The sequence below is a fragment of the Leptonotus elevatus genome, chromosome 1 (assembly GCF_054856555.1).
Source record: "Leptonotus elevatus isolate MCC_2025b chromosome 1, RoL_Lele_1.0, whole genome shotgun sequence".
In the NCBI taxonomy this organism is placed as follows: domain Eukaryota; kingdom Metazoa; phylum Chordata; class Actinopteri; order Syngnathiformes; family Syngnathidae; genus Leptonotus; species Leptonotus elevatus.
The window spans coordinates 30,953,715-30,968,555 of NC_141239.1; the positions used below are offsets into that span (position 1 = coordinate 30,953,715).

Here is a 14,841-nt window from a genome sequence, read left to right on the forward strand (position 1 = left end):
AACGCCAACAAGATCGTCACACGCATTTGCAGAATGTAAATCTTCCTCCTTGGAACAGCTTTTGTCTTCCCGACGGCGCTACATTCCCCAAAAAACAACAAGTCCCTTGTGATCGGCCGCTGTCTGCCCTCCAGTTGGAGATGAGTCAATCGGATGTTCAAATTATATGAAAACTTTACAAGTTAGCACTATGAATCCAAAAATCAAGTCAAAAATGGAGAAAATAAATAAATTCAATGATTTGCAACAGCCTTAAGAGATCCAGATTGTTCTAAAATGATATCAAAAGTTGGCAAGACACCACAAAGCTTGGCTCTCTATCAATCTATATTGGATATAAAAAATCTACACACCCCTGTTCAATTGCCAGGTTAGTTAACTCACTTTTAATCACAAATTGTATATATGTTCTAAATGTACAATAAAAATAATTCTAGGTTTCCATGCTCTTGTTAACAAAAGTGGAACAAATGTTTAACTAATAGAAATAGTTCAAATGAATGTTTGACGTCTATAGCCATCAATGGCAGTGAATGAGTTAAAAAGTACATTTTCCTGTCCCCCTTAAATGAGTGGCAGCCATTTTTGTTATTGACAATTCAGAACATTCGGGCATTTCTGATATTTTCGCAATGCAACACAATGTAAATGCTTCCTTTACACGGTGAAAACAAACAGCGTACAAACCAAGCAGATGGTTATAGTACTCAAAATTTTTTAATTGAAATCAAAATAACCCTCACAAATCAAATTACAACCATCCAAAGTCCAAATGTTTTTTCAGAGAGGGTCAATTCATCGAGTTGGCCTCCATTTTGACTTGTGACGGAAGCTCGAGATTGTCAATAGGAAATGTCATTCATTCATCACTGCTCGATTCCTCTGAACTTCCTACTGTTGCGTAATAGTCGGAAGTAAGGGAAGCACTTTCCTTTTTTTTGCAAAAAGCAAAATAGAGTAGCAGTGTTTCTCAACCCTGGTCCTCGGGGCACACTATCCAGCCTGTTTTCCATGTCTCCTGATTCCAACGCAGGTGAGAATCGTCATCAAGCTTCTCCAGAGCTCATTGGAATCACCTGCATTGGAAATTGGGAGACATGGAAAACAGGCTGGATAGTGTGCCCCGAGGACCAGGGTTGAGAAACACTGGAGTATATTATAGGCATAAACAAAACAGTGAGTTAGATAGCTCACTGAGAAAGGAAAAATGAACAAAAGTTTCGGTAAATCAAGCTTGTGTAGCATTGTCGTCACTCACTGCAACACCTTGTTTGTAATAATTCGTCCTGTTACCAACTTGTTAAGAAAAAACACTCACCTGGACGCAGGCCAACGTTGCTGCTGCCGTTTAAGTTAATTGTTTTCTAATAAAACTGTGGGCGGGGGGGAAATCTACTTGGCGGCCTAAGGGTGAGTAAAAAAAAAAGGAAACTATTTTGAGTCACGCAATTGTGTGCTGTGCTTGTCAAAACTTCTTAGCTGCTAGCAAACCAAATGGCACTAGACTATCTGCTTTCTATTAATTAAAAGGGAAGCCGTCCTTAAAAAAAAAAAAAAAGTATCCTCACTCTGTTTTTCACTTGTAACTTGTTGAGTTTTGTCCCGTGTGTATTCCAACAAGTAACATCTTGAAAACGTTGTTTTAAACTAACAAGACCAAGCCGAGCAGGAGGCAGCATTGTCAAGCTAGCGAAGCTACACACTGGAAAATAGTAAAATAAAATCCAGTGCCAAATTGGTGGATTATATTGCGTTGATTTAGATTAAACGCTTTGGTTTAAACATTAAGATTGACGTAATATACAATCTAACAGAGTAACGTTAAATCATGGTAGGGTTTCGTACTGATACTTTTATTTTATAAGGCATGCCCGGATGTTAGATGCTTCACAAGTGCTGGCTTACTTGAGCCCGATTTGACTTTTTGCGCGTTGCTTGCAGCCAGGCGGAGTTGCGGAGCTTCTTCCAACATTTTGGCCAATTGTTCACCTCGCATACTTGAACAGAGGAATGTTTTCATCCTTGGCCTTCTTTGGAGAGGCATCGAAGCGCCGGATATCTGTCATGCCGCGTTGGCGTCGCCTTATTTCTCGGGGCTAATTGAGCACTTTGTCTCAGGCTGGGTGCGCTCCCCGGGACAGCAGGCGGACTCCCCCCCTTTCTTTTTTAAAACTTTCTTTTCCCCGTACACCATATTGGACTGTTTTGCCTTTTGGGGTTGTTTCTCGTGAGATGTTATGGACTTTTTTAAAGAACAGAGACATGCGCGCATGTTTAGAGAGTGTTTTTTGACTCCCCCTCCCTAAAACCTGTTAGGCGACTGTCCGGGGACAGGACTTGGGAATCAATGTGGTGTCAGCTGGAAGGACGCGGGGTCCGGATCTCACCTCAACGGTATGGATGATTTTTTTTTGATTTTTTTTAATGAACACATCATTTCGAAATTCAAGGCGTATGCGCATGCTGTAGACCAAACGTTAAAATGTACGCAATTCAACTCAAATTTGAACGACTCTCCTAATTTAACAGGAATAGAAAATATAAATAAAAGAGGGTAAATATGTGTTAACTTCTGCTTTATTGCAAGAGACATGCAGGCAACTTCAAACAATATTTATTACTAAGGTTTACAATTTAATGTCAAGAGCAAGATTGTTGTGCAAGTCTGAGCACAGATCAAAGCAATTAAGAAAAGAAAAAGCCAAAGCATTCTGTAAAAGTCCACATATGTTGCGAAGTGAGAGAAATGACATGTCATTACACTTTTATTGTGTTATTTTGGGTACTTTCTGTTTCAGGCTGGGTGTTTGGGTGACTTTTTGTGTTGTTGTTTTTTAATTGTAGCAGAACGTGGTGACATTTTCACTTCAACACTCAAATTCCTGCCATGCTTTTGGTGTTGGCGCACGCGAATGTGTCGCAGGGCAGTGTAAAAGTACTTAGTTACATACCAGATGGGTTTCTTCTAGTGAGATGAAATGCCTGTCGACATTTTGTGAGTCGCTTGGCGCTTCATTGAATTGCTTCATTAGGGTTGGTGAGTGCTGTGATTTTCTGATGATGCTGTGACATCATCTGTCATCTCGCGTTGTAAAGTTTGGAATCCAACCAAAATATTTGGAGGGAAGACATGCTTCCATGGAGTCATCAGCAAGAATTCACAAGACTACGGAATTCTTCATTTCCTGTGGATTTTATTCATGGCTAATCCTCGAAATCATCATCAAATTTGACACCGTGCTTTGCTCACATTAGAAGGCGTGGTCAAAAAAATAACAGTTCCCATCTGTCGAGGACAGCAGCTTCTGATTTGGGCAAATTCCAAGTGGTTGCTTCAAACCAAAATGACTGACTTCATTTTTTTAGGCATGGGACCTTGAGACTTTTTTGTGCCACGTTATCGCTACTATTAAGGGTGGGAATCTTTGAATGTCTCATGATTCAATTAGATTTTTGGGTCTGCGATTCGTTTCAGAATAAATTTTCGATTGAGAACGATTTATGATTCAAAATGATTTGGCTGACAATGATTTTTGCTTCAATCTATAGATGATCAAGGAATTGTAATAATCTACTCCAATCGGACTCGCTAATGCTAATTAGCGCGCTACTTGCGGCACTTTTATCACTCAAAAGAACGGCTCCACACTGCAAAAAAACAACTTTTATTTGAATAACTTGATTGTGACTTTTTCCTTCTACTCTCTAATGTGGCTACAACTTAACCGTGTATTAGACCGCGTGGAACCACACTGCCCCTCAGTGGCCAAACTGGGTACAACATGAACAGCGCTCCAAATAAAGGCACAGACAGAAAGAGGCAAGACAGTATCAAATAATTTAGTTAAAATCGATTTTGGGACATTTGAAATCGATTCTGAATCGTACTAAATGAGAATTGCGATTCTTATGAACATTTATTTTTGGGCACACCCCTAGCTAATATGTCCACCCAGTTTTGTGTTGAATCATGAAACTGATTTGTGTGTGTGTGTGTTACTTTCTAGGTGGCAGTAAAGGTGTATTCACCCAAAATGGCCAACTTTTTGTTCAATTTTCAGTTATGGGTTCTTGAGACATGACCACCAAATTTTGTGTCAATTGGTGGAACTGGTCCCTATAACTTTCCCGTGGCTCCCCTGGGGGAATTCATCTAAATTGTCCGACTTCCTGTTCCATTTCCGCAATAGGTCGTTGAAACTTTTTTTGTGCATCTTGTTTTGATAGACATGTACACTCAATTTTGTTAAAAAAAAAACTGGTGTTGGGGGGATTTGCTTGAATGGCCAAACTGACCTAAACTGGTTCCTTCAAACCAAAATGGCGGACTTCGTATACAGTTTCGTTCTTGAGACTTTTTCATGTGTCTTGCCATGATAACCATGTCTGCAAAATTTGATGTCAGTTGGTGAAACTGCTGTCAGGGGCAATTTTTTTTTCTTTTTACCAACTTTCCTGGTGCTCTCATGAGAATTGCCCCAAAATGTCCAACTTTCTGTTCCATATCATCCTTGGATTAATGAGACTTTTTTGGGCGTCCTGTCATGGTAGCCATTGATCATCCTGCCTCTAAAGTAATACAATTGACCTCTGCATGACGACAGTGTATACCACCTCAGATCCGTGAGCATCAAAAGATTCTCTTCTTTAGTGACACACGTTACGTAAACTGAAGTCAAAGGGCCCAGAAGTTGGACACTTGAGAATTTGACCCAGATTGTCAGGAATAATTCCTCTGTAAAGTCACTTCAAACTCTTTGGAGCCAATTATTGCAAAAGGAGCAGCTGAAAAGGGCTGAAAGATGAACTCTGCCTGACATCGTACAAAGAAAGGATTAAATAACTACGGTTAGCTTTTTCTTTGGCTTTTTGTGGCTTAACGTGCATCGCCATCTGCGTCGCTGCTTGTTGTCAAAGTTAAGCTTTTATTGTTTTTACCTTCAGCTGTTAACATCACTTCTTTTCACAACTTGTATTTCAGTGGAATAAATCGCATGGCTCAACTTCACATTACACCTTTATTAAAGCTGAGGACTGAACGTTTTATCAAGTACTATTTTTTTTTAGCATTATACAATTATAATACATTTATTTTACTTCTTAACCTACCTATTAACACTGCGACTGCGGGTTCAAAATGACCAATTTTAAAGATCAAAAATCAAAATTTTAAAACATGAAAAGATTTTAGGTCTTCTGCTGGCTTTCTATTAGCCACCAGCCCCCCCCCCCTCTCCATTTTTTTCCATTATAGTTTTTTTTTTTTTGAATTTGCAGGGGCCAAAAGGTGGCAGAAATATATAATTATTTGCAAAGTAATTTCTATTTCGCCTCCATTGAAAAGGCAACATGCACTGTATTAAAAAAAAAGAAAGAAAGAAAAATTAATATTTACATTAAAATAAACTAGTAAAGTTTTTTCACTCAGGATTTCAAAGTAAAGTTTACAAGGAAAGTTTTGAGTACATTCTACCAGTTAAGTACAAAAAAGTTACTCAAGGGTTGAGGAACGAATCCACAACCACTCTACCACCTGAACCATGCCACTCCTGCTGTGTGTTGGTATATTGATGGTGTCAGGCGGAATCACCTCCAAAAGACCAGTTTTTGATCTCATTTTGGACACATCAGCAACGCAATATGGTGGCAAACAGCAAGAGTGGCATGGCTCAGCTATCTCCCAAGCTGAAGGTCATGAGTTCGTTCCTCTACACTTGAGTAACTTTTTTTAATTTATTTTTTTAATAAGCCAAATGTACTCAAAACTCTCCTTGTAAAATGTACTTAGAATTTTTGAGTGAATAAAACGTTACTATTTTTTCAAGTAAATATTTAGGGTGCACCGATTTATCGGCCGATCCCTTAAGTATAAACCGATCTTTTCCACCGATCTCATCTCCCTCCTCAGAGGTCTGAAAAAGTCAGCCACTGTCCTCTTCTGCTGAGATGGCGAATAGGCTTTTCATTTTTATTTCAGATAACTACTTAATTTGCAGTTTAAAAAAACTTGTTTGTATTATTGCACAGATATTGTTCAATGTTTTCCAATAAAATATGATTGGAACTCTGAAGGTGCATGCTGCTTGTTATGAAAAAAATCGAGATCGGAAAAATCGGGATTGGCAGGTCAGACTTGTTAAAAGATCGGAGATCGGCCAGAAAATTGTGATCGGTGCACCCCTCGTTTATCAACAATGTCATATTGGACCCCTACATCCAAAAAACAAAACATGGTCAATAGGAATAAAAAAAAAAAGATCAACCCATACCTGCAACTTTTACTTGTTTCTCTTCTTTTCTTTTCTTTTGAAATTGCGCACTAAACGTTTCCCTCCCTCTCCATGTTTACAATAAATAACTCCATTCCTCAAGAATACCCCCCTGCACCCAACAACTTTCCTTGTGTCTCTTCTATAGAGGGCGGCAAATTCCCAAATACAAAAACGCCAGTGATTGACATGTTATGATGCCAACGGAAAACAGTTTGACATCAAAAATGCTGCCCTGTGTGGCCTCACATATTGCGCATGCCACAAACCACCGCTGGATATTTCCATTACTTGCATGTTTTCCCGTGTGCCTGCTTTCTTTTTGTTTTAAATGCCTCGCAGGTTGTTGCAGATGAAAGTATGCGGATTACTGTTGGACAACGGAGTTCAGCAGCTGTCAGATGTTTTGTCATTTTGGATTAGCAGGCTAACAGGCTAATGGCACACTACCGGTCCTTTAATACCAATTTCTGCCATGTGCCATGGTCAGAATGCAAAATGTCGTTTTTTACGGCTGATCGGCTTCGCCTTTGAAGACGGCGCGATGTTGCCACTAGCCGCTTTTTACTGGGTGCCATTGGATCCACTGTAAAAAAATGATTCAGCTTGTGCTGGTTGCTTTCTTTACAACTGGGTCATTCTGTCAATAGTGAGCACTTGAGTAGGCAAACCATCGAAAAAGTTTGCCTTTACATAGATAACAATGCTGACTTTTGCTGTATCCAATGTTTGGAACCAGATTCGATTGAGCTGTTGTACCTAATGATGTGTCCAGTGTACATTCACATCAAATTAAATGGAATTGTATTATTATCTTTTACTTATATTTTATTTACAATTTTAGTGGAAGAGTATTTGAAAATGTTCATTTTTATAAGCATAGTTGTAAAGATATTTTTTTCCCAATGACATATTAGGTGACAAGTGTACCTACTGTTGTGTCCAGTGAGAACTTCCATTCATTCAGTATACCAAATTGAGACTTTAAGGACACTTAAATAAATAAATATATATATTATAAATAAATAAAATATTAATAATAATAAAATATAAATAAATAAATAAAATCATAAAAATTACTTTACCAAATTTTCAGTTAAAACAAAAGGTAATAGTGGAAAACGTCATGGGATTTATTTATTTATTTGCATAAAAGGAAACTATTTTTGTTTTTTTAGTATTTGGTTGTTATTGTTTTAAACTAGTCTTTTTCTACAGTGTTTTTAGTTTATTATATGCATATTGTTAGGGTTAGTGACAAAGAGTACGTTCAATGCAGCTTTGGTTTTATATATATATATATATATATAATTTTTTTAATTTATTATAACAAATTTGAAATAAACACAGTTCAAATGCTTAACACTAAATGCTGAAGTTGTCATGGGAATGCACAGAGTTGAGTTCACAGGTCAGCCTGCTCCCTGTGTTTTACATGACGTGTGGGGCGGGGCTTGGCTGCCTTACCTCGTCCGTGTTTGTTTACCCTCCATTTGGAAGCATGTTAGCACACACACTCACACACACACACGCACGCACACACAAGCACACCCACGGTGGAGGGTCTCTGTTGAGGCGTGCAGCAGCCAAGCGTGTGACGGGAGTAAATGGAGCGCGCTGATCATCAAGTGTTGAGCAAGACACACACACACACAAAAACACTGAGTGTGACACACGCACACAAATACACACTGTCAGAAGTGTAATTGCCCCCCCATGTGTGTGAGGGGCGTGTTAACTGCCGGGATTAGCCTTTGACTATGGCGTCATCACACTGAACACACCTGACTACCACACGCACACGCTCACGCATATACAGATTGTAGTGTTAATGATGCGGAATTGAAACGTTACCGGTTTCGTGTTGTATTTTTGGGATGCACAATCAATTAAAAACATAAGAGGTCTCCCTGAAATATAAGGGAGGCAATCAACTTACCTGATGACCCGATGGGAACTGTCACGTCAGTACAGCTGTCCGCTCCCAAAAAAACATCAAACATTATACAGTATCACTTGATGTTAAGTAGAGTGCTTTCCAATTCCTTCTTTTGACATTTTCTTGCTAAACAGAGTTCAATTAGCAGCCAAGAAACAAGAATAGTCTCTGGGAGCGGTGATAGCAGATGAGCAAATGACTGACGCATCTCTGTCACGCCTTCTTTTTCAACCGTCTCTGATTGGCTAGACATAATACCGGTAATTAAAAATTTCATTACAACAATATGATAGCGCCCCCCACTAGTCTAAACATGGTATTGCGTTTGTGGAATATGAATTAAGAAAATCCACCCGTTTCTATCCATGTCTGGGGGTGGCCATTTTGCCACATGCTGGCAACTGAAAATGACATCACAGTTGCTCAGGGCTCAAGTAACGACCAATCACGGCTCAGCTTCAGAAAACAGGTGAGTTGTGATGTCATTTTCAGTTGACAGCAAGTGGCAAAATGGCCGCCCCCTGAGGTGGATTAAAAACTTTTTTTAATTCATTTTCCACAAACGGAATATACATCAGAATGTTGTGATTAGACTAATGGACATTTTTTTTATTTGACATCACTTTTAATAAATAACAATATCATTTCCTGTTTGGATGCGGTATAAAAAAAAAGTGTTTGCAAACAAAATCAATTTAGGTTCATCCAAAGAAGAAAACAATCACTGAATGTTTTCATAATCAGGATATTTTAGTCCTGAATGAAAGTAAGCCGTTTTTTGTAAGTGTCAGTCAATAGTTTTAAATGCATGTAAAAGAGTCAATTCAAGTCCCCAAAGAACAAAAGATGCCTTTTTGTCAGCATGAGTCTCCGAGAAGGAGAAACGTGCCTTGTTTTAAAGAACAATTTAGAAATTGAGCATGACTACTGTACTGCTCGCCAGCTGTACTAACGACTCCTTTGCCGCGCTACTCCATATTTCCAATGAAAGATTTAACATTCATAGGCATCATAACAATGACGAACGATGAATGAAATGCTGATTGTCATCTTCAATGAAGGAGATTTCCTGGCGTGCCGCAACACAGGAAGCGAATGCTGTGTTTCATCAAGCAGGGTGGGGTTTACTTCAGACTTTTCAAGTCCTGTCAACGTGCTGACTTTTGTTCTGTCACACATGCACACTCACTGACTGACAAATCATTTGTGTACAAACACAAGATCCACTCCTTGACAAGTATTAGTTTGCTCTGAGGAGACCTTAAAAAGCCTCGCCAGCAACACTGCGTCATCAACATTCCTGCCATTCCGATTCCTTTTATTGTTACTCTTTTTTATATATATATATATATATATATATATATATATATATATATATATATATATATATAACCATTTCCCATAAGCTGACCTCCTCCTGCTTTTAGGCGGTGGTGGCATCCCGGTCGCGTTTTCTCACTGACTCACTCACATCGTCATCTTGACTCACGACTTTTATCTCTGTGACGTCACGTGTCAAAGGTGCTTGGAAGGAGTGTCTTATTTTCCTGAGAGTTGTGTGTGAGATCATGTGAGAGCGTGTGTCAGAAAAAAAGTATGCGTGTGAGAGAGCGTGTGAGTGCATGTCAGAGATTTTGATGACGCGCGCGTGTGTTTGCGAGCGCTTTTGAGCGTGCGTGAGTGCTTCTGTTGGCGATGCGTGAGAGTGTGTTTTTGAGCGCGCTCACATCGTTTCTGACACACTCACATACTTTCTCTTTTATGTAGTAGATAGTGTGTTTGTGTAAGACAATGTGTGTGCGGTTGCTGTCCTCTTCACTCCTGATGAATCTCGGTGACGTGACACATCAAAGGTGTTTGTAGGGTGGGCGTGTCTTACTTAGCTTCTTGTCCTCTTCCTCGCCTGGCTAATTGCGCCGAGTTGACGTTTCCTTCCAACACCTGCGCCAAGGCCGAAGGAGCAAGTGCAGCGAGGTCTTACAAGTGTCAACTGAGGCGTTGTTAAGGTATCAGCAACGCGTTTGGAATGTTGTGAAAGTAATTCAACTTGGATCAGTTTTGACTGACATGATATCATTTTGCTTTTGTTTATTTATTCATTTATTTTAACAAGCACTCTTGGCTCCACCGGAAAGCAATCCTACTTACTATTTAGTGCAAGCGCTTCTATAAATCATAATTCTATCAAGCAAAATTTACATTCTGTCCTGAGAAAGCTTAATAAAAACTGATGTCGAACATAAATTAGACTTAAAAGGTATTATGAATGAATGACGTTAAAAAGCTTTAAATGGTGGAATGTGAGTTTCCTTGGTGGCTTTCATGTGGAAAGTTTTGAACCTGCACACATTCCTAACTGGCTCGCCTTTGAAGGTCAACCCTTCTGAGTGTGCGTGTGCGCGTCTGCGACTTGAGTTTGTGTTTAAGAGTGTGTGTGTGTGTGTGTGTAAGTATTTGTGAGTGTGAAAGTAGGTGTGTGAAACAGTGGGTTAATTTGTGCTTGTGACCGTGAGAGAGTAAACAGAGAGAGTATGTGTGAGAAATAGTGTATGCATGAGTGTGTGTGAGAATGTATGAAAGTATCTGAGAATTTATGTGAGAGTATGTGTTTGAGAGAGTGTTTAACGTGAGAATGTTTGAGTGAAAAAAGTGAACGTGTGTGAGAGAATGTGTTAGTAGTGTGAGTGTGGTTGTGAGGGAGTGCATAAATGAGGATGTGTGTCAGTTTCTGTTATTCTTAGTGTGTGTGTGTGTGTGTGAAACAGTGTGTTAACGTGCTAGTGGGAGTGTACGTGTAAGAAATAGTGTGTATGTGTGTGCGAGAGAGAGTGCAAGTGAAATGTGTGACAGTGTGTCTGCATGTGAATGAGACATTGTGTGAGAGAGTGTAAGTTTGTGTGAGTGTGTGAAAGTGAGTGTTGAGTTTGTGTGATTGTGAGCGAGTGTCTGTATGTGTGTGTGTGTGTGTGTGTGAGAGAGAGATTATGTGTGTCTGTGTACATGAGAGTGTGAATGTGACAGTGTATAAAAGTATCTGAGTATATGTGTTAGAGTGAGCATGGGAGACAGTGAGTGTCTCCGTGGGATTGTTCGTGAGAGTGCATGGTAATGAAAGAGTATGTTATGTGAAAATGTGTTTGTGAGAGTGCATATATGAGAGCGTGCATGTGTGTTAGTTTTAGTGTGTATGGGACGTTGTGCAACTGAGTGTGCAGGAGAGTGTGAATGTGACAATGTATGAAAGTAGCTGAGTTTTATGTGTGAGAGTGAGTGTGGGAGAGAGGGTGTGTGTGAGTTTGTCCTAGTGTGAGAATGTTAGTGTGAAAGTGCATGGTATTGAATGTGTGAGTGAAAGAGATCAGGTGAGAGAGTATATGACGTGATAGTGAGTGAGTGCAAGTGCATATATGAGAGAGCGTGTATGAACGTTCGTTTTAGTGTCTATGGGAGGTTGTGTAACTGCTTTTGTCTTTGCTACATTGTGGGGCCCATACACGCGGGTTTTTCCAGGTTTAACTACCATTGTGGGGACCGACTTGTAATTGTGGGGACATTTTGGTGGTCCCCACAAGTTCAGACCTCTTTGTGAGGGTCAAGACTTGGTTTTAGAGTTTAGGGTTGAATTGGGTTATGGTTGAGGTTAGGGTAAGGAATGGAGGTAAGCAATCATTTTTGATAGGAAATGCATCATGTTAATGAGATGTCCCCACGATGATACAAAGACAAGAGTGTGTGTGCGTGTGTGTGTGTGTATGTGAATGTGTAGGATCTCCATCTCAAGGAAGCAGAGGACGACCTGGCGGTACTCTATGGAGTTTTTTTCCACAGGTTGTGCCAAGATTTTAAGGCCTGTGCTTACTTGGGCTCATAAAATAGCGTGCCTCACGTAAAATCTCCCGGTTTTACATCTTAATTGAGCCAGTTAGCGTAATGGCATCAAGCGCATTCCTCAAGTAACTCACTCTCTCTCTCTTTCTCTCTGTTGTTCGCCCAGCTGATACGTCCTGGGAGTGATGCACTGGCTTCCCCTGGTTGCCATGGTGATCGCCTCGGCCCTGCCCTTCCCTCACAAGCCCGCGTCCAGGATTGCCTCCGCCGCCAGCGTGGACGACGAGCGGCGTCACCTCGCCGTGGACTACAACTCCCGGGGAAATGCCTCGCAAACACACTCCAACGTGGCCGTCTTCGAGAACCGCACCCAGGACTCGCCGGATAGGAGCAAGAAGAACCAGAGTCGACCGGACCCCACTGGGGTGGGCGGCGGTTTCCTGGACTCCGTGAATGGACCCACGCAAGTCGCTGAGGTGGAAACCCAGATAATCCAAAATCCTGCATCCGCCGGGCCAAGGACTCCCAGAGGATCCGCAACAACTGTTCCCGCGGAGCATCTCAGGAACGTGTCGAGGAGGGGGCCCACGGCGAAGGCTGCGACGCCTGCGAGCGGCGCGGTCAATGCCACCCCGGAGGCCGGGTTGGGTTTCCTGGAAGGCCTCCTGGAAGGGGACGAGATGTTTCTGGACGCTCACCCGCGGGTGCTGTTCTCCTCGTCGCCCCCAGAGCACCCGCCCCTCCTGCTCATGTTGGAGGGCGGCCTCCTGGAGGATGACGCCGAGGAACTGGACAACGGCCACGCCGAGGGTCACGGCGATCGGAGCCTCAGTTGGGGCAACGGGTCGGGATTGCCGTCGGATTCGGGCCGCCCCCTCAGGAGGGACAAACGCTCGCATTTGATGGACCGCCGTCGGGGCGAGAAGTCGGTATGCGAGGCGGAGAGCGTCTGGGTGACGGACAAGAAGACGGCCGTGGACTCGCGGGGTCAGGAGGTCACCGTCCTGCAGGACATCCAGACCCAGACGGGTCCGCTCAAGCAGTACTTCTACGAGACGCGCTGCCGCCAGGCCGAGCAGCAGAAGAGCCACGGGCCCGGTGGCAGGGAGGCGTCGCAGCCCACCGGGGTGGCGGGCGCCGGCTGCCTGGGCGTGGACAAGAAGCAGTGGGTGAGCGAGTGCAAGGCCAAGAAGTCGTACGTGCGCGCCCTCACCAAGGACGCCAACAACCGGACGGGGTGGAGGTGGATCCGCATCGACTCGTCCTGCGTTTGCGTGCTGCTCTCCAGAGCCAATCAGATCCTGGCCCGCGAGGCGCTGGCCCGCAGGGGGCGGGGATAACCGTACCACACACCTCAAAGACCTCACACCGGAACATAGTATATAGAGATGTTTTTATACGATTTATCTTTCATAACCTAAGTTATTAGTACGTAAGCATTGTGTATGACTTTGATATTAATATATTCCTTCACCAGTCTGTGTACGTACAGTGCTTAACAAATGAATTATTAGAGGAGCCGTCATAATCTTCAGTCACAAATTCAAACGCATCATTCATTCAACCAGAGTTTTAAGAATTGTCATTATTTTATGCAGAATAAGCTGAACATTCGTGACAACAATCACATTATGTACAAAATTAGCAATTTTTCAAAATGTAAAAATCATATCAACAGAATACATTTTAATTTTACAAGGAATAAATGTAATTATACCAGAAAAAAAACTTTTAAAATAATAAATGTCCAACGGTTGAATTTTTATTTATTTGTTTGTTTTTTACTTTGTACAAATTATAATTTACAAAACAACACTGAATATTAGGAGGAAAAAAATATGTATTTTAGGAGAATATTGTAATATCATAAAAACAAAAAACAAAAATATATATTTTTACATATTTTATTATACATGATTTTTAATATGACAAGATAAAAGTTGAATTAATAAAATAAGTAATTAATTCTATAAGAAATGTAATTGTTATGCATGGAAAACATTTGCTAGTAAAACAACATAAATTCAAATTTTACAAGAAAGTAATAAATAAATAAAAAACTATTTTTTTTAAATGTATATAAAAACTAAAATAGAAATAGAAAAAGTTGTCATTTTACAAGACAACAATGTAATTACATGTATTGCAGAAAAATAATTACATTTCTAAAATAATATGTAATTATAAGGGAACATTTTAAATGTATACTTGTAATACACAAGCAAAAAAGCTTATTTTAACATTGAACATTTGAAATGTTTTAAATTATATAGAAAATTGTCATTTTACAAGAACAAAGTTGGAACATTAAAATAAAAATTGCAATTTAACAGACTAAAGCGATATTAGCAAAAAAGTTGTAATATGTTTTTCCCCTACTGTAATATGGACAGAAAAAAACGTTTTAATACAACCAGAAAAAAGTAAAAAATAAAATGTCAAGTTCTTATGAGAATAAAAATAATATTGTTTTCTGTATATGAATTCAATTTCACGTTCCCATCAATAAATAAAATGCACATTTGCGTATTCTCCCCTTCATTTCAGGCAGCTGTGAGCTTAAACATTCATTTGCATACATTTGTTAAGCACTGTATGTATATCGGCTTGTATGTATGGAGCTTGTATATTTATAGAGGAGCGGCGGCGTCTGAGTTGGCTTCTCCATGGAGGAAGTGACGCCCCAACTGAGGCTTCGTATGAATGTTGTACCAGATGGAGAGCATTTGTCAATAAATGGTCGCGCTTCATCAACGTCATCAAATGTTTGTTCATTGAGCAATGGCCCAATCAGAATACACCTGG

At 40.6% G+C, this 14,841-nt stretch overlaps 2 protein-coding genes across 3 annotated transcripts in view; one reads left to right on the forward strand and one right to left on the reverse strand.

The window, feature by feature from the left end:
- Nucleotides 1-1,668, reverse strand: part of slc1a9 (solute carrier family 1 member 9) — a 40,235-nt gene extending 38,567 nt beyond the window's left edge. Inside the window, exons 1-2 of the mRNA XM_086091278.1 lie at nt 1,569-1,668; nt 1,319-1,404 (exon numbers count right to left, since the gene is read on the reverse strand). The gene's annotated coding sequence lies outside the window, so the exon portion shown is untranslated. The remainder of the gene's footprint in view (nt 1-1,318; nt 1,405-1,568) is intronic.
- A 250-nt stretch (nt 1,669-1,918) lies between these two features.
- Nucleotides 1,919-14,786, forward strand: ntf4 (neurotrophin 4). 2 transcript variants are annotated; one of them, XM_086091408.1, is made up of 2 exons: nt 1,919-2,394; nt 12,203-14,786. In XM_086091408.1, the coding sequence occupies exon 2, from the start codon at nt 12,222-12,224 to the stop codon at nt 13,374-13,376; it is 1,155 nt and encodes a 384-aa protein (XP_085947534.1). In that variant the 5' UTR covers nt 1,919-2,394; nt 12,203-12,221; the 3' UTR covers nt 13,377-14,786. The 2 variants fall into 2 exon arrangements, with proteins under 2 accessions (XP_085947534.1, XP_085947544.1); XM_086091418.1 differs by lacking the exon at nt 1,919-2,394 and adding an exon at nt 10,115-10,214.
- The last annotated feature ends 55 nt before the right edge of the window (nt 14,787-14,841 follow it).

What these genes read in the sequence shown, in the direction of transcription:
- ntf4 (XM_086091408.1), top strand. Translation starts at nt 12,222, where the DNA reads ATGCACTGGCTTCCCCTGGTTGCCATGGTGATCGCCTCGGCCCTGCCC.